Here is a 23,220-nt window from a genome sequence, read left to right as displayed (position 1 = left end):
CCCTAACCCAACATGGCTGTGTCCTTATAAAAACGGGAGGGACTTCCCTGGTGGTCCGGTGGTTAAGAATCTGCCTTCCAAAGGAGGGGACCTGGGTTCAATCCCTGGTCGGGGAACTAAGATCCCACATGCTATGGGACAACTAAGCCTGCGCGCCACAACTACTAAGCATGCAGGCCACAACTAGAGAGAAGCCCACGCACCGCAACGAAGATCCCGAATACCGCAACTAAGACTCGACACAGCCAAAAATACATGTTTTTAAAATATATACATACATATAGAAAAGGGGGAGATGTGGACACACACACACAGGGAGAGAGCCCTGTGTGAAGGTGGAGGCAGAGATGCGGGTGACGCTTCCAAAGCCAAAGGCCCCAAAGAAAACCACCAGCACCTGGGAGGGCAGGGAGCAGACCGTCCCTCACAGCCTCGGGAGGCTCCAACCTGCCGACACCTCGATCTTGGGCCCCCAGACGGTGAGAGTAAACGTCCGGTGTTTAAGGCGCCGCGGTTATGGTACTTTGTTATGGCAGCCCTAGCAAACCAGGCCAAGTGGGAGAGAGAAACCCAGCAAACTGAAAAACCACCCATTAGTGTATGTCACTCTGAGCCTATGCTTGTGTGTATCCTGCAGGCTGACCTCTGACGAGTACAAACACAGACATTCCATTTGTGTTTTCTATCCACTTGCATTGTATGAAATTTCTACCATGTTTCAAAGTTTTTAAAGAAGTGAGAACAAACCTGTGGTCACCAACATTAACCAGACCACAACCTACCCCAGCCACTTGCACTGTCCCTAAGCAACCCTCCCCGCCGTCCCTGCCACATGCACAGAGCAGCCCCCCGAGGGCCCTCGGGGGCTGCCCGCCCTCCTCCTTTCACAGTCCCTGCGGGGCAGGCTCGGCCTGGCCCGAGGTCCCAGGGCTGCTGTCCTCAACCTCATCCCTGTGTTGGAAACTCTTCTCTCCTGAGCCCCGGCCTGCAGGAGGAGGAGCCCACCCCTCCTCCAGGCTGACCCAGTCACCCTCCCCCACCCTGAGCCTGGCCTACGGGGCAGGGGCTGTACCTTGGCATCCAGCGCGCCCACCTTCACCCCACACCCCACCCTACACACGCAAGCTGGCGTGAACTTTTTTGTTTATTTATTTAAAACAAACATCTGTGCACTCCGTACGGGTCTGGCTCCCGGGTGGGCGGGCAGGGGGCCAAGCTGGGTGGGAGAGCAATGGCAGCTGGAGGGGGTGGGGAGGGGGTCCGGCCCCTCACCGGGCCGGTGGGGCCAGCTTCCCCATTTCTGCTACCCGGCCCACTGCCCCGTGGCAGCCCCCTCCCCGGCCCACGACAACGGCTCCCTGTGGGAAACCAGGGTGACGAGGCTCGTCCCGAAGCAGAATGAACAGGCGCCTTGGGTGGGACCTAGCCCCGCCCCCCAGTCCCAGGCTGGCAGCAGCCACCATCCAAACTGGGTGTAAGAGAACCGCCCGTTCAGGAGGGCAGGGGTCGCCAGGAGAAGTCGGGCGGTGCCTGGCAGCCCGGGTCACCCCGTGGCCCTGGGGGTGGTAGGCAGAGCTGGGCAGGGGCGAGGGGCTGGCCAGACCCCAAGGCTTTAAGGCAGAGCAGGGTGAGGGTGTGCGCAGCCCGGGGCCGGGCCAGCCTTTGGCACAATGAGGGGAGGGCGGCGCGATGGCCGAGGAGGGCGGGGCTGGAGGGGCCTGAAGCCCTTGGTCCTGGACCTCCCACTCCAGGGCCTTGGCGGGCGGGCACTGGGGGCACAGGGTGGGACCTCAGCCACCGCCCGACTTCCGTTCCCACAGCGTGACCTTGACCCAGCTCCGGCGGTCAGCAGAGCGTGTCCGTGTTGAAGGCGAGCTGGGCCTGGGGGACAGGGACAGGCCTGGTCGGGCGTCTGGCCCCGCGCCTGCCCCAGGCTGGCCCGCACGCAGGCTCTGCCACCTCTGTCCGCCCTGAGCTTCCTCTCAGTGGTCAGCTCCCCACGTGGCCTGCCTCTGCCAGGCCGGTGGCTGCTGTCCCCAGGCTCTGCTCCCCCCACCTCCGCTCTGTCTCTGAAATGCCCTCCGTTTCCAAGCTGTGCTGGGGTCTGTGTGGGTGTGTCTCCTCTGCTTGTGCCCAGGCCTCCTGTGTCCACTACAGTCCTGAGCACCAGGCGGGTCCCTCTGTTCCCGTGAGCTCAGGACAGCAGGGGCCCCGGGGCCACCCCCCAGCCCCACCCCCACCCCGAGCCTGGGCTCTCTGGCCGGCTTGGCTGCCCTGACTCTAGGACCCTGCTCACCCTCTCCTCCTCGAAGCTGATGAGGCCCTCGTCCTCCGTGTCCAGGTCCTCGGGCTCGTCGGCCACGAGCGCCCGCAGCTCAGTGGTGGGGGGCCGAGGCCGGAAAAGGCTGAGCAGGCGGCCCAGCGGGGACTGCAGCGCCGAGGGGGGCTCTGCCTCCTGCGGCTCCAGGTTGTCGCTCTGCTTCTTGGCGAAGTTCACGAACACCTGGTGGGCAGGGACAAGGAGGTGGGTGGGGGCCCGCCCAGGGGGGCCCCGCGGCCCCGGCCCAGGGCACTCACGTTGTCCAGGGTGGTCTGGCTGACTGAGTAGTCCTCGAGGCCCAGCACGCCCACCACCTGCTCCATCTTGCTGAACACCTGCGCCAGCGAGATGTGCTCCGACTTGAGCTGGTACTGCACCTTTGTGTGGTGCCGCTCCTGGCGGGGCACAGCGGTCAGAGGCCGTTCGGCAGTGCCGCCCCGCCCCGCCCCTCGCCCCGGGGCCCCGCCCACCTTGAGCACGGCCTCCGGGAAGTTCCTGCTGAAGAACCGCACCACGTCCTTCACGTTCTGGCTGCCCTTGGTCCTCACCGTGATCATGTAGCCGTCCCCGAACCTGCGGGACAGGCCCTTGGCCCCAGCCCGGCCGCCAGGGGAGCCCAGCCTCCGCCTGCCGCGGCCCACAGCCCACCGTCCCTGCCGCCCCCGCTGCTCACCGGTTCTTCAGATGCTGGATGCTGCCCAGACAGCGCAGGCGCCCATTCACCATGATGGCCAGCCGCGTGCACAGCGCCTCGCACTCCTCCATGCTGAGGGCGAGACGCACAGGCTGGCACGGGAGGTGGGGAGGGCCCGATGTGTGGGGGCGGGGGGGGCGGGGGCGAGCGGACCTGTGCGAAGTGAGCACCACCGAGCGCCCTGTCTTGATGAGGTCCAAAATGAGGTTCCAGAGGAAGCGCCGAGCCTTAGGGTCCATGCCTGTGGTGGGCTCGTCCTGGGGGTGGTGCCAGGCTCAGCTGCTGGACCCGTTCACCCCAGCTAGCCCCACAAGCTGCTTCCTGCCCGGCCCCCCAGGAAGACAAAGGCGGGGCGCTTGACCCCCATCCCACCCCCGGGCCCCCCACAAAGACAAAGCCGGGGCGCTGGACCCCCAACCCACCCCCGGGCTCACCAGGAAGATGAATGCAGGGTACCCGATGAGGGCAATGGCTGTCGACAGCTTCCGCTTGTTGCCTCCGCTGTAGGTACCGGCAGGCTTGTCCGCGCACTTGGTCAGCTCCAGCTTCTCCAGGGCCCACTTCACCACCTGGGAGGGAGAATGGCGTCAGGGGCCCACGCTACACACCAGCCCCCTCCCCCGCCGGGCGACCCTCACCCGGGCCTCATCCTTCCAGGGGATGCCGCGGAGCCGCGTGTACAGCTGCAGGTGCTCCCGGGCCGTGAGCTCATCGAACAGGGCGTCGAACTGTGGGCAGTAGCCCAGGCTCTGCTGCACCTGGAGCAGCTCCTTGAGCACGCTGAGGACACAGCGCCGTCAGCACGGGTCACTGCCGTCGCCCCGCCCACCCAGACACCGCCCGCCCACACCCGTGCCCCGCACCTGTGCCCGTTGACAAAGGCCTCGCCCCCCGTCGTGCTCTCGTCGCCCGTCAGCATCTTGAAGGTGCTGGTCTTGCCCGCGCCGTTGACGCCCAGGAGGCCAAAGCACTCGCCAGGACGCACGCCCAGGCACAGGCGGTCCACAGCCAGGATGCGCCCGAGCTTCCGCGACTTGTACACCTGTCAGAGGTGAGCGGGCGGCCCACTCAGCGGGGCAGGCGGGCCACCACCCGGCGGACTCCACCTGGGCCCCACCCTACCCCGAGCCCCGCCCCCACCCGCCCAGGGCCCACCTTGGTCAGGTTCTCGATTTTGACCATGTCGTTGTCAGCGTCGCCCCGCAGCACTCGCTGCCGCTCGCTGGCCACGTCCACGTCGTCCTCCACGGGCTTTGTCGACACGGGCATGCGCCTGGGAGGACACGAGGGCATGGCCGGGACCCCCGCCATCGCCCGGCGCCTGCCCCACCGCGGCCACGGTGGGAAGGGGGCGGCGCCCAGCCTGGCCCCACCCCTCCGCCCCGTGAGTCGCCCGGCGCGCCCCACTCACTGCGGCTGCCGCAGGAAGTTATACTGGCACATGATGGTGAGAAGGAAGCCCACGAAGCCCTCGACCGTCATGGCCACCAGGCCCCTGGTGACAATGTCCCACTCGAACGGGGACTTCATCTTGTCAAACTGGCCTGTGGGGCAGCTGGTTCAGGGCTGGGCCTGGGCCTCAGGAGCCCCCATTCGCCCCCAGGCCCGGAAGCCCCTCAGCCTCCCCGCCCAGGGGCGCACGCTGCCGCCCCCTGCCGGCCTCACCGATCTTGGCGTAGTACTCGTTGATGTACTCGTTGTAGGCCATCTCCATGAGTCCGTGGCCCAGGTTGTAGTTGGGAAAGATGAGGAAGCAGCTTTTCAGGTAACTGTTGACAACCTTCAGGTCCTGGAGGGTCACGGGGGTCAGGGCACAGCCTCAGCCCCGCCGCGCCGCCATCCCATCACCCCAGCGCCCCTCCATCCCATCATCCCGCCGCCCCGCCCCACCTTGTCATGCTCAAAGAGCTGCAGTAGGAAGGTGGCCACGGTGGCCGTGATGCCGATGAAAAGGTTGATGACGATAAGAAACACATAGGCCGAGCTGGGGACCTCGAACCAGAAGGAGGCCGGGTACATGATGGGGGTGATGGACCACCTGCGGGTGGCAGGCGGGCGGAGGTCACTGGGCAGCCCGAGCCTGCCCTGCGCCCACTCCCCCCGCCCGCCCACTCCCCCTTACCCGTAGAGCAGGAAGAGGGAGAGCACGGCGGGGAAGTTGGTGGGTGACGTGTAGGCCGGCAAGTCAAACACAAATAGGATGATGACACAGCAGGTGGCCGGGACCAGGTAGTTGAGCTACCAGAGCAGGGGTGGCAGGTGAGGGGCCAGGGAGGGGGTGAGGCCCGGGGGCGGGGGTGGGGGGCCCGGGGGCAGAACCGGGGGCCCAGCAGCGGACGGGGGGGGACGGGACAGCCAGGGGTCTGGGGGCACACCATGTCCCACACGTAGTTAGCCAGCCAGTAGATGACAGGGTTACAGCCGCTGACAAACTGCAGGTGCTTGGCCTTGGTGGCCTTCTCAGCCACCAGAAAGACCACGAAGCTGGCCGGCACGAAGGACATGGCCACGATGATGAAGATGGCGATGACCACATCCGTGCCCTGCAGCCTGGGGGCGAGGCGGCCCTCAGCCCTGCGCGGCACGCAGTCCCACAGCGGCGCCCTCCGCCCCCGCCCGCCCCCGCACCTACAGGTAATCCAGGGAGAGGCTAGCACTCGTCTTGTTCATGGGGTGGTTGGTGACGGTGATGCCTGCGGCACAGGGAGGGCAGCCTCAGGGGCCTGCTCTGCGCCCGGCCTGGCCCACCCCCCGCCCCAGCTCACCCACCATAGGCCGCAGGGCTGCCCTTGCTCTTGGGCAAGTTGGCACGCAGGATGGCATTGTTGAGGCTGTTGAGGTAGGTGGGCATGCTGTGGTAGCCCTTGTTGTTGTAGAAAACCTGCGGGGAGTACACAGAGACCCCGAGAGCCACGTCGGTCCCTGCAGACCTCGGGCGAGGGCCAGAAGGGCCGGGGCCCGGGGCCAAGCGGCGCTAACCTGGGCTGCCCGCCGCACCGCGATCCTCCGCACCATGGCCGGGGCCCGGGCGCCAAACGAGGCTGGGATGGACTTCTGGACGTTGCCGAAGGTGATGGCCCCGTACCTGGGCAGCAAGCCGAGGACTGGTGAGCCAGGCGGGAGATGGGTGTCCGCTCCTCGCCCACGGCCAGCGCGCCCCTCCCGCCTGGCTCACCGGTGCAGCCGGAAGCGGTCAGAGGTAAAGAGCAGGTACTCAGAGACATTGTGGCCGGTGATGTCGGTCAGGATGTCACCCGTGACCACCCGCATCTGGGGCGGGTGCCCGCCCACACTGCCGGGACAGGAGAAGCCGGTGCCCTGCCCAGAGCAGGTGCAGCGGACGGGCTCCCGCACCAGGCGTGGCAGGGAGGGTGCCGATGTCCAGTTCTCTGTGGGCACAGCGGGCAGAGTCAGCCCAGCCCGTGCTGCCCCGAGCCCCAGGCATCCCCACCAGCCGGTACCTGGCGAGGAGGTGGGCAGCAGGGAGGTGTTCCAGGCCTGCGGCGGGTCCTCATCCAGGGACACGGGGGAGTCAGACGGGGCAGGCGAGGGTGGGGGCGGCACAAAGTTGGACAGCGGCAGCCCCTGCGTGAAGGACTCGAGGCACATGCTGTCGAAGAACCGCGTGGCCAGCAGGCGCGACTCACCACTGCTCAGGTTCAGCGTGGGCCCCAGCGAGCCGTTAGCCGGAGACTTGAGCACACACGTGGCACCCACGCCTGACGGCAGCCGGAAGGTGCTCACCAGCTGCTGGGGTCCGGCGTCGGGGGACAGCCGCAATCTGAGAGAGCCCAGAGCCAGTCTGGGTTCGGGGACAGGACCCCCCCTCCCAGCTCTCGCACCGGCCCCCACCCCGCAGGGCAGCCTGTCCCACGGCCTCACCGGTACTCCCGGCGCTCCTCGTTGGCATAGGGGATGAAGTTGCCGCGGGGCTGGGTGTAGTTGTGGTACTGGGAGGGAGACAGGACCAGCGGGGGCAGGTCGCCTGGTGGGGTGCATGGGGAAGCCTGAGCAGGTTTCTATGGCCTGCCAGCATCCCCTAGGCCCAGGTCCCCTCTTCCCAATACCCACAGGGCCCAAGCTTGGGGTCTGGACCCCAAGGAGGCAGGAATCCCAGATGAGCCTAGGAGCATGCCCACCAGCCTCAGGCGCAGCGCCCAGGCCCAGAGCAAGTGCGGGTTCCCCACACGGCTCCCGAGCAGGGCAGACGTCCTGATGCCTGGCCGGGCAGCCATACCGATCTCTGGGACGGAGAGTGCCACCGTCATAGCCACGCAGACAAAGAAGGCAGGTAGCAGGATCTGAGAGGACAGCGCCTTGGAGTTGCGTCGAGCACAGTGGAAGCGCTTCACCAGGAGCCCGTGGAACTGGCGCACCTTCAGCCACCAGCCCTCCAGCTTGCGGCTGCCCTGGCCGACCCGCAAGAGGGTCTCCGCCTCGGCCTCTGCACGGGAGGGGCTGCTGAGCAGGGGGCCCTAACCACCCTCCAGGGACCCTGCGGCCCCACCCAGACGCCGCCCACCTTGCAAGCTGACGTTGTCGGGGTCCTGCAAGTTGTCACAGAGGGGGCGGTAGTCGCCACAGACATCGGTGTAGCCGGCCCCCTCGTCACCACGGGCAGAGCCCACCGAGGACGCAGACTGCAGCGACACCTGTGACTGTGCCAGCTCTGCGCACCGGGCCAGGTTGCCAGCGTGACCCTCCCTCGACAATGAGTCCACGGCCCCAGGCAGCACGTCTTTCCTGGACTCTTTCACGTCTGCAGCGGCAGAGAAGCCACGGAAGGGGATGTGGGGCTCAAGGCTGCCTGCCACCTGCAGGCCCGTCCAGGACCCCAGCCTCCACACTCACCTACCCACGGAGGGGCCCAGACCCAGTCTGACCCTGGGGAGATCTGGATCCTTATTCCCACCTAAGACCCTTGGCCCCCACAGACAGAGAAAGAGTGAGGCCCAAGTCCGGACCTGGTGGAGTAGGGGGGTGGGGGCAGGGGCAGAGCTGGTCAGCCGCTCTGGAGCCTCTCACCTGCCTCGCTGTTCTCCAGCGACTGGTCCTCCTCCGATACCTTAAGGAACACCTCCTCCAGTGTCGTGTCCATCAGCCCAAAGCTGCTCAGGTGCAGGGCATCCAGACTGCGCTCCAGGTGCTGTGAAAGAGCTAGGTGAGGCCCACCTCAGGGTGGGAGGGGGGACCGCACAGGGAGGGTTGGGCCCACCTCCCCTCCAGCCCCGCCTCCTCCACTGGCCCCGCCCCTGATCCCAGCCCCGCCTCCTCCAACAGTCCCACCTCCCCTTCAGCCCCGCCTCCTCCACTGGCCACGCCCCTGATCCCAGCCCCGCCTCCTCCAACAGTCCCACCTCCCCTTCAGCCCCGCCTCCTCCACTGGCCCCACCCCTGATCCCAGCCCCACCTCCTCCAGCAGTCCCACCTCACCCTGCAGCCCCACCTCTGCTGGCCCTGCCCCCGAGCCCTACCCCAGCTCCACCTCCTCTACCAGCCCCACCTCCTCTGCTGAACACAGCTCCTGGGCAGCTCCACCTCCTACACTGACCTCTCCCCTGAGCCCCAACCCCTCCACCAGCCCAGCCCCACCCCCACACCTGAAAGAGGCGCTCAAAGGCTCCCTTCTTGGCGGCCTCGCTGGGCAGGATGTAAGAGAGCTCGGTGCTGGTGTCCGAGACCAGCAGGCAGGAGGCCACATGTTTGCGGATGAACTGGGAAACCTGGGGCTCGGAGCAGCTGCTCAGCTGGGCCCGACCTGGGGGGCTGGCTGTCAGCCCTGGCTCTGCGAGGGTAGGGAAGGCTTCACTCAGGGGCTGGCGGAGAGTGTGAGCCAGGCCCAACCAGCACCCTGGGCCCACTGGGGCAATGGTGAGGGCCCAGCCCCTCCACCTCACTGGTCTTGGGAAGGGGTCTGGGGTAGGCAGCCTCAGCACAGACCTTGGGGGTCCCCGGGCTCGGCAGGCCGCTTGACCAGCGTGAGGCGGTAGCCATCCCCGTAAGCACCCTTGAGAAACAGCGGGGAGCCACAGCACTTGAGCTTCCCGTGGGAGATGATGGCAATGCGATCCCCAAGCAGGTCGGCCTCGTCCATGTGGTGGGTGGACAGGAGGATGGTGCGGCCTGCGGGAGGTCAGGATTGGGGTCGGGGCGGGCGGCCGGGCAGGGCTGGGCAGGGGGCTGCTCACACCCACCCCGCGCCCCGCCCACCTGGCTTGTACTTCAGGATGAGGTCCCAGATGGCGCGGCGTGCGTAGGGGTCCACGCCGGCCGTGGGCTCATCCAGGATGATGGCACGGGAGCCGCCCACAAAGGCGATGGCCACGGAGAGCTTGCGTTTCATGCCGCCGGACAGCGTCTGCACCAGCGAGTGCCGCTTGTTGGAGAGCTCCAGGTCCTCGATCATCCTGAGAGCAGGACAGGAGGGTCGGACCAGCCCTCGGGAGCCGGTGCCTCTGCCCGCAGCCTCGCCTCCCACCCGAGCCCCACCCACTTGTCCATCTCCTTGCGGATCTCCCCCTGGGCCATGCTCTTGAGCCTCGAGTAGAACCAGAGGTGCTCCTCCACCGTGAGCCGGTCGAAGAGCACGTTGTGCTGGGGACACATGCCCAGGTTCTTGCGGATCTCGTCCATCTCCGTGCGAATGTCGTGCCCGTAGATGGTGGCCGAACCCGATGTCGGTGGGAACAGGCCGGTGAGGATAGACCTGGGCGGGGAGGCGGGGTCATGGCCCCCACCTCCTGCAGGGAGCCCTCCCTGCCGCCCGCTCCGTCAGGAACTCCGGGCCGACCCCCACACACTCACATGGTAGTGGTCTTGCCAGCCCCGTTGTGGCCCAGGAAGGACACCACCTGGTTCTCGTAGAGGTTTAGGCTCAGCCTGTTCAAGGCCAGCTTCTTGTCGTTCTTGTAGACCTTGGTGAGCTTGTCCACGCAGACCACCAGCGGCAGGTGGGTGGGCTCCTCCTCCATGCCCCGCGTCTCCTCTGCACCAGGGCCGAGGGTCAGCGCCAGGGCTGCCTCCAGCCGCTGAAGCACAGCCGCTGCCCGTCCCCGCCCTGGTGCCCGCTCACCCAAGCGCCGGCTCTCCATGGCACAGGCCTGGTCCTCCTCCATGACGCTGAGGCGCGGCGCGCGAGCCCACGGCCAGCTCCACTCCCACGCTTCCGTCCGCCCGCTGCCCAGCCAGTAGGACTTCTGCAGTGGGAAGTACCAGGGCCGGGGCAGCCCGTACATGCCTATGGGGTAGAGGGGAGGCTGACCCAGGGTCTGGGGTCACTGTCTACCCCAGGCCATGGGTCCCCCTAGAGACAGCCTCCTCCTCCCCTCCCCCACCCCTCCCAAGGGCTGGCACCTGGGTGCACGGCCTCGATGTACCACGTGAGCACACCGTAGACGACTGCGTCTGCCATCAGCATGGTGACAGCCAAGAGCAGGTTGAAGTCGTCCCCTTCCACGGGCGACTGGCTGAACGTGTGCCACTGGATGCCTACGCCCGCCACCTCGTACAGGGCGAAGTACTTGGAGCCCAGGCCGAAGGCTGTCGTGGACATCAGGGACTGAGGAGACGGCGGTGTCAGTGGGGGAGAGGAGGCTGGACACCCCCACCCCGGCCCACCCCCCACGACCCTCACCGCGATGCACTTCTCGAAGGCGGTGATCTTGTCGTGGGCCACCTCCTCGCGGATCGCCACGTACATGTAGGGCACGTAGCTCAGGAAGTAGATGATGCCGCCGCAGGCCGAGGCCAGCTTGGCCTTGGAGTACAGCACGGACACCAGGAAACTGGGGGCACGCAGGGCCACGGCTGTCAGCCACACCTGAATGCTCGGAGCCACCCTCGAGGCCCACCCTGCAGCCCGCTGCCAGCCACAAGCGCTCACCAGAACATGATGGTGGCCACGGCGTAGACGGCCAGGAAGAGCCAGATGATGACCACGTGGCTGTGCATGAGGACCTGGCCGTACTTGAGGATGGCGGTCAGCGCCGTCACCGAGATGGAGAGCTGCACAAAGCCCGTGATGAACCAGGCCACCCAGTGCACGGCATTGTTCAGGCCCATGGTCTTCATCACCTGTGGGCAGGCGGGCGGGCATGAGACCTTGGGATGGGGGCACTAGGAAGGAACACCCTGCCCCTGCCTTGCCAGCCCAGGTCCGGGGAGGGAGGGCCGCCCACAGCTACCTCCCTCACCTGTAGTCCTCCCCCTTCTCTAACTTCTATCTTTTTTTTTTTTTTTTTTTTTCCTGCGGTACGCGGGCCTCTCACTGTTGTGGCCTCTCCCGTTGCGGAGCACAGGCTCCGGACACGCAGGCCCAGCGGCCATGGCTCACGGGCCCAGCCGCTCCGCGGCATGTGGGATCTTCCCGGACCAGGGCACGAACCCGCGTCCCCTGCATCGGCAGGCAGACTCTCAACCACTGCACCACCAGGGAAGCCCTAACCTCTATCTTTACCGCCCCCATTCCCCACCTCCATCCCTCCCCTCTTCTCCCCTCCCCCATCTCCCCCTCCATCCCTCCCCTCTTCTCCCCTCCCCCATCTCCCCCATCCCTCCCCTCTTCTCCCCTCCCCCATCTCCCCCTCCATCCCTCCCCTCTTCTCCCCTCCCCCATCTCCCCCTCCATCCCTCCCCTCTTCTCCCCTCCCCCATCTCCCCCTCCATCCCTCCCCTCTTCTCCCCTCCCCCATCTCCCCCTCCATCCCTCCCCTCTTCTCCCCTCCCCCATCTCCCCCTCCATCCCTCCCCTCTTCTCCCCTCCCCCATCTCCCCCTCCATCCCTCCCCTCTTCTCCCTCTCCTTCATCTCTTCTGCTCCAACCCCGCACCTCCTTCAGCCGATGCTCCTTCTCCGCCACAATGTGCTGGATGGTCATGGCCACAGAGTAGACCCAGGAAATCACCATGCAGAGCGGCATCATGTGCTCGATGACAAACAGAAAGCTGGGGAGGGGGAGGGGAGGGGCGTGAAGGTGGGGCTCCACGCCAGCCCCAGGCACCCAGCACTCGGTCCACACTCACTCGTCCCGTGTGTAGCAGGGGTAGGGGAACATCTGCACGTAGTTGCCTGGCTCCACCACGTCGTGGCCCACGAAGGTGTCAATGATGGCGCGCTCCATCATGTCTGCGGTGGGGGGCAGCGGTCAGCGGAGGCCGCGCCCCGCCCCCCGCGGCCCCAGGGCCGGCCCTCACCCTGGATCCAGACGAAGCCATACAGGAAGTAGAAGCGGCCGCCGGTGTTGGGCCCCGGCCGCCAGTAGGCCCTGCGGATCTCGTTGGTTTTCTCAGTGAAGCTGGAGTTCTGGCGGATCTTGTAGTGCACGTGGGGTGGCAGGGAGCCGTCCTTGCGGGTCTGGAAGATCACGCCTGGGACGGGACGAGGGGCGGGGCCGAGGAAGGGGATGGGTGAGGGGCAGGGCCGAGGACTGGGTGTCAAGGGGTGTGGGGCGGCGAGGGACTAGGGGAGGGGGGAGGCAGAGAAGCAGGGGCCGGGACCTGCCCAGGGGACTGGCTCACTGGCAAACACGGTGACGTTGTCCTGGTAAGCCTGGTTGAGGGTGTAGTTGACTATGCTCTCCTCGTCGGGAAAACCCTTGAAGATGTCCACACTCACCTGCGGGGAGGGAAGGGGCATCCTCAGAGCCGACCCCAGGCACCAGCAGACCGCGGGGCTCGCCCACTCACCTTGGACATGAACTGGATCCAGCCGCAGGCCGCGTTGTCGATGGTGTCCAGCTGCTGCAGGAGGACCGAGCCATTGGGCAGGGAGAAGTTGTCCTGGCGCAGGGCAGGCGGCAGCTCCTCTGGCGACAGGCTCAGTGCCTCCGGGTGCAGCCGCAGCTCTGCCACATACTGGGGGGTGAGGGAGGCCAGCTCAGAGGCTGGCCTGAGGACAGGGTGGGCTCCGTGCCACCCCCACCCCAGCCCAGCACCCCCAGCACCTGCTGCAGCCAGCGCAGGTGTTGCTGCAGCCGGCCCTGCTCCAGGTAGCTGCGGATCTCAGCTGAGATGTTCAGCCAGACCTGGGCGTAGTGAGTCACGTTGCCTACGAGGGCGAAGGTCTCGTTGGCCTGCAGAGGGTGAGGGCAGAGCATGAGCTCATTCAAGGACCCCGGCCAGCAAGGGGATTCTCACTCCTTGCCTCCCCCCATGGCTGGGGGCCAGCCACTGGCCAGTCCCCACCAAGCACTAATCTTGGTCTGGCCAGATTCCACCTGGAAGCTCCAAGCCCTCCCCCTCCAGGCCTCTCTTCAGCGCCTCCGCTGAAAGCCCCTCTGCCCAGCTACCAGAGAAGCACGGCCTCCGGTCCCCGCCCCACAGATACCTTCCCTGCTCCTTTGGGGGACCGCTCCACGCATCTCTTGGGCAGCCCTGACACTTGGTCCTCGTCCTCCCCCGTGGTCATCCTAGGGACCCCCTCCACAGCCTCTCCCTTTCCTGGGCCATTTCCAGCCCTGGTTTCTACTACTTCCAGACAGGAGCTCTACCCTGGGATGGCCACAGACACCGTGCCCTCAGCTGGCCCCAAACCACCCAGCTGCCCCGCCCAAATCTCACCCACTGGATGCTGCTCTGGACGGTTTCTGCATGCGGCCCCTCCTCTATCCTCACCAGCACTGCCCGGCCCTGGCCATGTCCAGCCAGGCCAGGACCCTGCACCACACCAGCCATCCAGTGCCTCCCCAAGGCAGCCTCCAAAACGTCCTGCCTACAGGTCCCCTCACCCACAGAGCCGAGCCAGAGCTGGAGAGCCAGGGCCGCACCCCTCCCGTGCCCATTCTACGAACCACACCACCTGCCCCCTTCTGCTCAGGGGACCCCAGCCTGCAGAACCCTCTGCTCAGCTCCTCCAGTTCCTGTCCCAGACGACACACGCAGGCCAAGTGCATCACACGGCGGACGCACGCACCTTGAGGATGACGCGATCTGCCTCGGAGCCCGCTGGCGCGTACAGGACCTTGGGGTTGCTGGTCATGAGGTGCACGAGGAGGCCCAGGTTCCGCTGCTCCTTGCTCGTGAAGCCCAGGGAGCTCATGTTGCCCCTCCGCAGCGCCTCGGGCTCAATGGTGCTGGGGCGGGTGGCGGGTGAGACCTCAGGGGGGAGTGGGGCGTTGGCAGGGAGGGGCGTGGGGCGGGGCTTCAGGGTGGAGTGGGGCGTTGGCAGGGAGGGGCGAGGGGCAGGGCTTCAGAGCAGGTCCAGGTGTCAATTGACGGAGGTGGAGTGGGGGCAGTGGACCGAGCCCAGGGAGGGGGCGTCAGAAGCAGGCCTGGGGTTGGGCCCCGCCCCACCTGTCTTCCCCCCACCCTCACCTTCTCCTGCCACCCACCTACCGGTTGTTGCCACACAGGATGGGCTGCAGGCCCGCCCAGAGCTGCACAAAGGCTGAGCACTGGCCCTGCAGCACGTCCGAGGAGGAGGCCGGGGCTGCAGCGGACGGGGCACCCTCCTCGGACGTGGTGTTGGAGCCCACGCCTGCCCCAGCCCCGGTGCCGTTGGCCGCCCCGCCAGGGCCGTTGGCTGGGGGCCCAGGAGGCCGGCCCGTGCAGGCACCCTGAGGCAGCAGCAGGGCCAGGGCCGAGAGGACATCCACATCCTGCAGAACCTTTTGGGCGTCCAACAGGTCTTGCAGCAGCGCCTGCAGCCGCCGGGGAGGGGCTGGCTGCGGCTGCGGGGCGGAGCCGTTGGGGGCATCCAGGCCCAGCTGAGGGGAAACGGGGCAAGTGGGGAAACACAGGCCCAGGGAAGGGAACAGCGTCTGGGGGCTGGTCTGCAGATGGGTGATGAGGTCAGGGTAGAATGAGGAGGACACCCTCCGGGGACACTAGATGGGAGGAGGGGAGCAGGCTGGGGGGCAGGGGGCACAAGGCACAGCATTTATAGGGCCGCAGGCACACCCGTGCACAGCCTCAGGCCCAGGAGTGCCGTGACGCCGTGGAGCCCTGGCAGCAGACCTGTGGGCCAGCTGGCAGGCAGGGCCTCACCTGCTGGGCAAGCTTGGCCACATCCAGTTGGTTCCGGAGCTCAGCGGCCAGCCCAGAAAAGCGCTGGGCACGCACTGCAGCCTGACCCCTGCAGATGGCGTCCCGGTAGCCCTGCAGCGCTGTCTCCTGACCCTGGGGCACCGTGAGGATCCGGCCCAACTCCCTGGAGCCTGGAGTGCAGGTGAGCTGCTCCAGGAGGGCAGGGGTCAACAGCAGCTCCTGGGGCAGGGTGCGGGGGAACAGCTGAGAAGGAGCCCCCACCAAGAGGAAACCAAGGGCCTGGCCCAAGATGGGGACCCTGCCCCACCCACTGTGCCAGGTCTGAGACCACCCAGGTTCTGCAACAATAGGTTGGGGGGGGCGGGCGGGTAGGGACGGAGACACATCACCATCCCCTCCCCGTGCCAACCACAAACTCCTGGGGACTCTCCCTCACCCCTAAGGGGGCCCCTATCTTACCCACCCAAGCAGAGACACCCACCCAGAAGCAGGCAACATGTCTCCCATCCCACTAAAAGTCCCCCTCACCTCCATCCGGAATAGGGGATTGCTGCCCCGGCGGCTCCAGGGCTCCGGATCCCTGGGGATGCCTGACCCCGCATCCAGGGCAGGTGAAGAACCAAAAAGCAGGCGATACACCTAGAGCGCGCAGGGGCCACGGCTCAGGCTGGGGGCGCAGGCTGGCGGCCCTGCATTTCCCACCCGAAACCAGGGGAGGGCAGAGCGGAGAGGCCAGGGCCGGGAGCGCCCCCGGAAGCAGACACCTCACCTCAGGCAGGTCCACCTGGGCGGCCAGGAGAGCCTGGGCCGTACCATCAGGCAGCGACAGGTTCTGCGTCAGGAAACGCCAGAGCTCCCGTGGGTCCCTGACCGCCGAGTCCAGAGAGAAGGAGGACACTGGACAGGTAGAAGGATGGGGCTGAAGGCCAGCCCTGCCTGGGGCCGACGTGCCCCGGACAGCCTCAGAGCTGAGCTCCCGGCATCACAGCTCGGTCACAGTGGCGGGTGGCGCGCCAGGCCCCAAGCACGTGCACCCTGAGAACTCAGAGCCAGCGTGTAGGTAGCAGGGCCCAAGGCACACGCAGGCCCAGGGCAGGAAGCGAACGAGCTGGGCCTCAAACCCAGCTGACACTAGAGCTCGGGGCTTGGCCGCCTGCAGCAGACGCACTGCCCCACCCACCCAGGGCGCACCTGCAGGTCGGTCAAGGTGGCTCTCCCAGGTGTCCAGGCCAGATCTGAGGGCCTCCAGGTGCTGGCGCAGCGCCTCGAGCTCCGAGCCCAGGCTGGGCCTCGCGGGGTCAAACAGGTTGCCCTCCTCCACCACGCGGTTGAGACGCTCCAACAGCTGCGTGACCCTGCACCACCACCACTGGATGTCATCCGCAGGTCGCCTAGGCCTGGGATGGGGGGCAGCCGAGGTCCGAGGGGGCACTCACGTGGAGTTGGCGTACTGAAGGAAGCCAAACTCGTCCCGCTGGCCATCCGGGCACAGCGACTGCATGACGGGCAGGATGCCGGCAGAGGTGAGGGGGGCTGCCGTGTAGAAGGCTGGGGGGCGGGCAGGTGAGAGGGCCCAGGGCGGGGCCGGGGGGAGAGAGGGAGGAATCAAGAAGGGGGAGGGAGACAGGCCAAGAAAAGAGATTTAGAGAAAGTCAGGAAGGAAAAGCAGCTTCAGGCAGCAGACAAGAAACAGAGGACCAAGAGTTCTAGTGCAAATGACCCAGCAGGTCAGAGGTCAAAGGGCATCTCACCACCCCTTCCCGACAACTCCCGGAGCGCCCCCCTTCCCTCGGCCAGTCAGGGCCAAAATGCTCTGACACCTTTCCCGAGGATTCCGATGCGGCACTGCCCACAGGGCCCAGGGGAGCACGGGGGCCCCTCCTGGGCAGCGACCTCTGACCTCTCTGGCCAGCTGGTTAGCAGAGTGAATGCAGGAGCCCACAAGGGTCTGAGTGGAGAGTGGCCAGGCACCCCAGCCCAGCAAGGCGGGGCCAGGCAACCCCACAGACAGAGGGTTGACCCCGAGGAGCTTGACCTGGGAGCCACTGTGGTCCAGGGGCCTCCACCCTTGACCTCCCCCCACCCCCACCCACCGAGAGCCAGCCGCTCCTGACAGCGGGCAGGGGGCCCTGCAGGACCCAGCTGGCCAGGAGGGGCTGTTAATGCAAGCGAGCGGGCGGGGGAGGGCTCAAGCCGCACCAGGAGGCCCCGCAGGGCTCCCGTGGCTGCCGCCCGGGCCAGCCAGGAGGCGGCGGCCGCGCACTTACAGACTGCATGCAGGCCCGGGAGGAGGACAGAGACCGTGCGGGGGAGGGGCAGAACAGAACAGAGGAGAACAGTGAGAAACGGGCGCCTCGGTCACCTCGCAGCCGCGTGGCCAGCCACGTCCTCCGGCCCAGCCAGCAGGCATGGCCAGGGCCCGCGCCAGGGGACGGGCACTCAGACTGCACCGGGACGTGCGTGTGTGCTGCAGTGAGGGCCTGCCCTCCCCGCCCACCCGGCTGTGCCCGGGCCCCTCCCCTCCCCCCAGGCCCCTCACCTTCCTTCACAGAGATGGTCGGCTTCTTCTGCCGAAGCCCCAGCAGGATGAAGAAGAGGACGAGAGGGATGAAAATCTCGAAGGCCAGGACCCACTGGGAAGGGCAGGCTGAGTGAGCCACTGTGCGGGGCGGCCCGGCCCCCCACACCACCTGCCCAGCGCTGGGCAGGACAAAGCCAAACCCTCCTCTCCCTACCAGACACACGCCACCCTCCCCGCAGGGCCAGCCCAGCCCAGCCCGGACCCTCCATGCTCCCCCAGGGCCACAGAAGGTCACGCCAGGCCCCCCCAGGGCCACAGAGATCACGGCCCCTTCTTTCCAGGACCTCTTTGAAGAGTGAGAGGGTCAGCGTCATCCGGCTCAAGCAAATCAGGTCTCCCACCCCCAGCCCAGATTCTGCTTGTCACACTGAAGGCCAGCAGAGACAAATCAGCCAGCTTGTGGTCCACTCTGACCCTTGTGTCTGCCCAGCTCATCTTCTCTCCCATCCGCAGGGGCGCCTGGGCAAGATCTCGGAGGCAGTCTCTGGACTGGCCTGCAGCTCCCGCACGCCCCCAGGGTCAGCCCTCCTTCCCGCCACTGTGGCGCCGTCACACCCCCACACAAGGGCCTAGGCGGGGAGGCCTGGCTGTAGCCCAGGGCCCTGAGCCTCCCGGAGGACCTGCTCAGGGGTCTGACAGCCCCCAGTCCCTGAGGCACAGGTCCCTCCTTCTGCCCCGGCCCCTCTCCGTCACCCCAGGTGACTCAGGCGGGTGCAGTGGCCCTGCCTGCCTGGGGCATCAGCTCAGGGCTCCCAGGGCAGCTCCTGCCACTCCAGGCTGGGTACCAAGGTGAGCCCTGCTGGGACCTGCTCGGAGTGGCAAAGAAGTACCAGGGGCCTAGGAGCCCAGACTTCTCTCTGTCTCACCTGGAAAACGGAAGGACTTTGCCATTCTTACCTCCACCTCTCCTGGCTCGGGCAGGGAGGAGTGCAAGGGGGAGGAGGACCTCGGGCCGGCTGCTCTTTGGGGGACCACCCCCAACCCTTCCCAGAGGCACCAGGGTTGCTTCACCCTCACCCCCCACCCCAAACAGACTTCAGAGCCCCCAGTGAGTGGCACTCCCTCTGGCCCAGGGCCCGAGCCCGGTGCCCCGGGGCGGGGGCAGCTGCTGCCCTGTTTACTGGGCTTTGACAATAGAGCTCTGTGGTCTGGAACACCCCGCCGTGTGTCTGCGCCCCACGCCCGCGCCAGCCCGCGCCAGCCTCCACCCCCACCCGGAGCGAGGATCCAGCCCAGGGCCAGCCAAGGAGGCATCGTGGACTGGGAGAGGCGCCTGCCACACGCACGCAGCGCGAGGGTGGCCGTGTGCAAGCGGCATGCGGGAGGCCAGGGTCATGGCCGCGGGGCCAGCCCCAGCCGCACCCGCCCTGCCACCAGGCACCTCCACCAGTAACCGCGGCAACAGGCCTCGCTGCCTCCTCGTTGCTATAGCAACGGCCGCGCACGTGCTGCTGGGAGGAGGGAGGCCTGCTTGGCGGGCGGGCGGCCAGAAGGGCATCTGGTTACGGCAGGCAGTACAGGTTCAGCCCCACCTGGGCGCCCCACCCAGCGGCCTGCAAGGTGGTCAAACCCCTGTTCCTGGAGACCAGCCTGCCACCCCATGCTGTCCCACTCCGGGCCCCCTCCTCCTGCGTCAAGGGGAGAATAGGTGAGGCCTGAGGATGGAGGTGCTGCCCCCCACTCCAGGGACTTGGTGACAGTGACCTGGTCCCCCCACCAGGAGTAGCCTATGGCCCCAGGGTAGAACGATGTCCAGCTAAGAGGGCACAGGCCACACTGACAGATGGAGAAACCGAGGCACAGAGCTTGGGAAGAGGGAGCAAGCAGGGCACAGAGATCCTTGGTTTCTACTCCCCAGACCAAGCTTTCCACAGGACACACGCCCCCCTCAGCAAGGCACACAGCACGCAGGGTACAACCTCTGCCAGCCAAGCCCAGGGGTCCAAGTGTGAAGCCCAAGACCCTCCCAGAAAAGTGGAGGACTGTGCCCGACATCTAGCCAGCCCCAGCCCATGGCGTGGGCCCAGCAAGGCCTCAGCCACCCTGGAGGAGGAATTTCTGGTTTGCTGTGGCCACAGACCGAGAACCTCCAGATGCCTAACCATGCCCTGGAGTGCCGCGGGGCAGGGGCAAGGAAGGTTCTGGGGGAGGTCCAACCTGGCACGCGGGAGCTACTCCTGGGTGTAGGTCAGTGGGCACCTCCCACCTGCTTGTCAGGTACCCAACAAGCCACTGCTCCCTTCCCCGAGCCTCGGGGTCCCCCGTGGATGCTGGGGCCGTCACTGGAGCCTCTGCTCCCAGCCCCTGGGGGTCCCTCCTGACAAGAACTCTGGGGCTGATACTACTGCATGCCCATGTCCCAGTCCCCCTTCATCCCTGATCCCTGCCCTGCTGTCACCAGTGACCCAAAACTTGAGGTGGAGGAAGGTGCGCCAGAGGCTGCCCGAGGCTGCAGGCCTGATCATGGAGCCCAGTGCCAGCCAGCCCCGGGCGCCCCGGGCAGGGAGTGTACACAGCCCTGGCTCCCTGCCAGGGCCAGGTGCCCAGGGGAATCCTGCCAGGCCCCGGCGACGATGGCCACCCTGCCCAGCTGCAGGCCTGGGTTTCCCACTGTGCACTTCAAAACCCCTCTCAAGGAGGGACCCAGGCAGGAGCTGGTCAGCCCAAGGGGTCCCGGGGCCAGGGGGAACAGGAGCCTGCCTCCCAGACCCCAGACGGGCAAGAGGATGCCTCCGCCTCAGGCTCCATCTCCAGACCCTGACCTGCTCTGGGCCCCATCCTGGAAAATCCCCAGGGCCCAGTCAGGAACCCGAGCTGCCCAGGCCTCTCTGGTGTGTGTGGCTGCCGCCGGTTGGGCAGGCCAGCAGGAGATGCCCCTGTCCTTCCCAGGGCCAGAGCAGTGACGGTCGGCATGATGACATCCGTCCCACCCCGGCACCGCCCCTCACCGGGGCTTCTGCCCCTGACAGCTGCTGTGCCCTGCAACCTCAGGCACAGGGCAGAGAGCTGGGGTGGTCACAGCTCCAAACAGCACGACCCAGTCCCCAGAGGAGGTTGGGTGGGGGAGATCAGAGAGTGGATCAGCTTCAGGGAGGATGGCCCCAAAGGACAAAAGGATGCAGGGACTCAGGCTGGCTGAGGCTGGCACAGCAAGGACACTGCCGGTGGTGAGAAAGCAGGAGCAAGGGCCAGTGGATGTGGGCGGGGGAGGGGGGAGGAGAGGTGCCTGCCCAAGGACAGAGGGCTGCTGCACGGAGGGGAGGGGCAGGGTCCCTGCAGGGGCGCCAGGGGGCTGGGTCCAGAGACCACAGAGCCTCTGAGCTGGACCCATACACCCAGCCAGCCCTCTGCCCCGGGAAGCAGAGCCTCTCAAGACCCCAGGGTCCCAGGGCCACCTCCCACCCTCGAAGCTGGCCCCGGAGAGCGCGTTGTGGAGGACGCCCGCTCCGTGACTCATCCGAGCACCACGAATGTCAGCGGACGCGGGCGGCGGGCCGGGCACTGGCGAGCCCCCTCCCCGGAGGCCGGAGCGCGGGCAGGGGCGGGGGCGGGTGAGGGGTCTCCGGCCCTCCGCCCCGCCTGCCCGGGGTCCGCGCGTGCCCGGCCGGGCCGCCGCACGTGCTCGCGGGGAGCGCGCCGCTGGCCCCGGTGCGCGCAGCCTCCCGCTCCCGCAGGCCCGCGGCGCGCGGGGTCGCTCACCGGGCTCCGGCGCTTCAGCGTCACGTTCTTCCAGAGCAGCAGCTGCAGCTGGTGCAGGAAGCCCATGGCGGGGCCGCGCTCCGGCCGCCTCCGCGCCGCGGCCCGCTCCTCTGCGCGCCCCGCCGCCCGCCGCGCCGCTCGGCATCGCCCGCGCGGGGCGGCGTCTCGGGCGTCCGGGACCGGTTCGGCGCTGGCTCCGCCCCGGCGGCCGCGGCGACAACCGCTCGCGCCCGCCCCCCGCCTGCGCCGCCCCCGCTTAAAGGGGCCGCCCGGTGCCCGCCGCTCGGGGCCCCCGCCCGCCCCCGTCCGGGCCGTTCCTGGAGCTCTGACCCGCCAAGAATGGCTTTCTGGTCGCCCCCCACCTCGCTAGGCGTTGAAGTGACGCGCCCAAGAGCCCACATCTAAACCAAGACCCCCGACTCACTCCCTTCCAGGGCGCTCTTCTCTCAGGGGCGCCAGGCCTGTGCGCAGCGCCCCACCCCCTTGAAACCCTCCTCCCACAGAGGCACCCCAAGGTCGTCACTGGCCCTGGCCGAGGGCGCCCTGAGGGGATGCTGGGAGCGGTCGTCCCCCACCAGGTCCCCACCTCCGCCTTGCCCTCCCCGCAGAAGGGCTGATGGCAGGAATTTCATCTGGACCTAAGAGACAGGTCCCAGTGCCCAGGGCACTTGGGGCCTGGAGGGAGGCAGCCGCCCACACCTGGGGAGGGGAGCTCCGCCTTGCATGCAGATCCCACCTGTGCACAGGGCGGGCCCTGCTCTCACCTGCTTCAAGGCTCAGCTTTCCTGCCCCACTGGGTGCAGCCCCGACCTGTACCCCTTACGAGGGGGTGGGGCTGGTGAGAGGGGCTGCAGGTGGGCTGCCCTACCCCTGTAAAAGTTTCCTGCGTTCCTTGTGAATGAGCCGCTTGGTGACCAAGTAGCAGGACTGGCCTGGCTGGGCTCGGCCGGGGCTGCAGCTCCCTGGGCCCAGCGAGGAAGGGAAGGGACCCAGAGAGAGAACTGCTCCCTGCAGGCGGGGTAGGCCGGAGTTCGGGGAGACTGAGGCTGCTCCCTCTGTGAGTGGCTCATTTTTCTCCCTATATGCGAGGGTGAGTCTGGCCTCTGCACAGGGAGTCTGGGGTCCAGTGAATTCCGCAGAGGTGGTTTGGTGCCTGCCGGAGCCAAGCGGCGGGACAGCCGGAGGCCGGGTCTGAGCCGGGTGGGGCGGTCCATTCCCAGGGAGGCCAGCAGAGGTCAGGCCGGCCCCTGCGGGGAACAGAGGCCTGGCGGTGGGTTCTGATGGCTCCTCCCAGCCTCAGTTTCCCAACTTGTGAACGGGACGGGCAAACCGAGTGGTGTCCAACGTCTGGGCTGCACAAAGAAGACGCATCCTAAACTGAGTGGCAGATCTGGGGGCCGCACCTCCCCACCCCGTCCCAGCTCCTTCCTCACCGGGCGAGGAGAAGCAGTCCCAGGAAGAGGGGCAGAGTACAATCCCCAACCGCTCCACCCAGCAGCCTGAGGACACTTCCTTCTCCTCGGCCAGTACCGGGGCTAGGGCAGGGCCGGAAGTCACCGGTGGGCCTTTCCCACAAGCCACGCCAAGGGGGCGGGCAGCTTCCTGCCTCCACCTGCTGCCCACCCCACCTGGGGCCGGGGCGAACGCGCTCCTGGGGCCCTGTCAGTACCACCCGGAGGCTCACCATCGGCCTCCCCTCCCCCCGCACAGCCTGCCACGAGGGCTCCCTCGGCTGCAGCAGTAACCCTGGTGCCTCCTCGATGCCCGTGCTGCCGCCAGCCACCAGTCAGAGGGAACCCCCCGTCAAAAACCAGACCTCGTCACACCTCGGACACCCTGCAGCCCGAGAATGAAATCCCAAGGCCTTCGAGATGGGGCACCTTCCCCCGCCCCAGCCGCATTTCTGTCCTTGGCCTCTGCTCTCCGCCCCCAGGCCTTTGGGGAG

The 23,220-nt window shown here is 67.2% G+C and overlaps 1 protein-coding gene across 4 annotated transcripts; it reads right to left on the bottom strand.

The window, feature by feature from the left end:
- Positions 1 to 1,131: 1,131 nt before the first annotated feature.
- On the bottom strand, positions 1,132 to 21,413 carry ABCA2 (ATP binding cassette subfamily A member 2). 4 transcript variants are annotated; one of them, XM_030838242.2, is made up of 48 exons: positions 21,276 to 21,413; positions 17,535 to 17,628; positions 16,432 to 16,543; positions 16,187 to 16,350; positions 15,765 to 15,892; positions 15,524 to 15,634; positions 14,996 to 15,214; positions 14,345 to 14,715; positions 13,923 to 14,082; positions 12,955 to 13,083; positions 12,698 to 12,865; positions 12,530 to 12,626; positions 12,206 to 12,379; positions 12,035 to 12,137; positions 11,842 to 11,956; positions 10,897 to 11,087; positions 10,648 to 10,798; positions 10,368 to 10,572; positions 10,087 to 10,251; positions 9,819 to 9,999; positions 9,508 to 9,720; positions 9,225 to 9,421; positions 8,955 to 9,137; positions 8,615 to 8,799; positions 8,040 to 8,160; positions 7,537 to 7,773; positions 7,252 to 7,458; positions 6,897 to 6,999; positions 6,476 to 6,795; positions 6,190 to 6,403; positions 5,994 to 6,099; positions 5,784 to 5,895; positions 5,647 to 5,707; positions 5,390 to 5,564; positions 5,137 to 5,252; positions 4,905 to 5,052; positions 4,680 to 4,803; positions 4,426 to 4,558; positions 4,170 to 4,287; positions 3,878 to 4,056; positions 3,653 to 3,794; positions 3,449 to 3,583; positions 3,168 to 3,271; positions 2,994 to 3,086; positions 2,791 to 2,893; positions 2,578 to 2,715; positions 2,297 to 2,503; positions 1,132 to 1,881 (listed from the first exon to the last, which is right to left on the bottom strand). In XM_030838242.2, exons 1-48 carry the CDS (start codon positions 21,339 to 21,341, stop codon positions 1,846 to 1,848), a joined length of 7,314 nt encoding a protein of 2,437 aa, XP_030694102.1. In that variant the 5' UTR covers positions 21,342 to 21,413; the 3' UTR covers positions 1,132 to 1,845. The 4 variants fall into 4 exon arrangements, with proteins under 4 accessions (XP_030694102.1, XP_060156097.1, XP_060156098.1 ...); XM_060300114.1 differs by lacking the exon at positions 21,276 to 21,413 and adding an exon at positions 18,474 to 18,963; XM_060300115.2 differs by lacking the exons at positions 17,535 to 17,628; positions 21,276 to 21,413 and adding an exon at positions 17,195 to 17,213.
- Positions 21,414 to 23,220: the final 1,807 nt, after the last annotated feature.

This window comes from Globicephala melas, chromosome 6, assembly GCF_963455315.2.
Source record: "Globicephala melas chromosome 6, mGloMel1.2, whole genome shotgun sequence".
Lineage (NCBI taxonomy): Eukaryota > Metazoa > Chordata > Mammalia > Artiodactyla > Delphinidae > Globicephala > Globicephala melas.
Note: the sequence above shows the minus strand (reverse complement) of the source record. Positions and strands in the feature narration are given on the sequence as shown.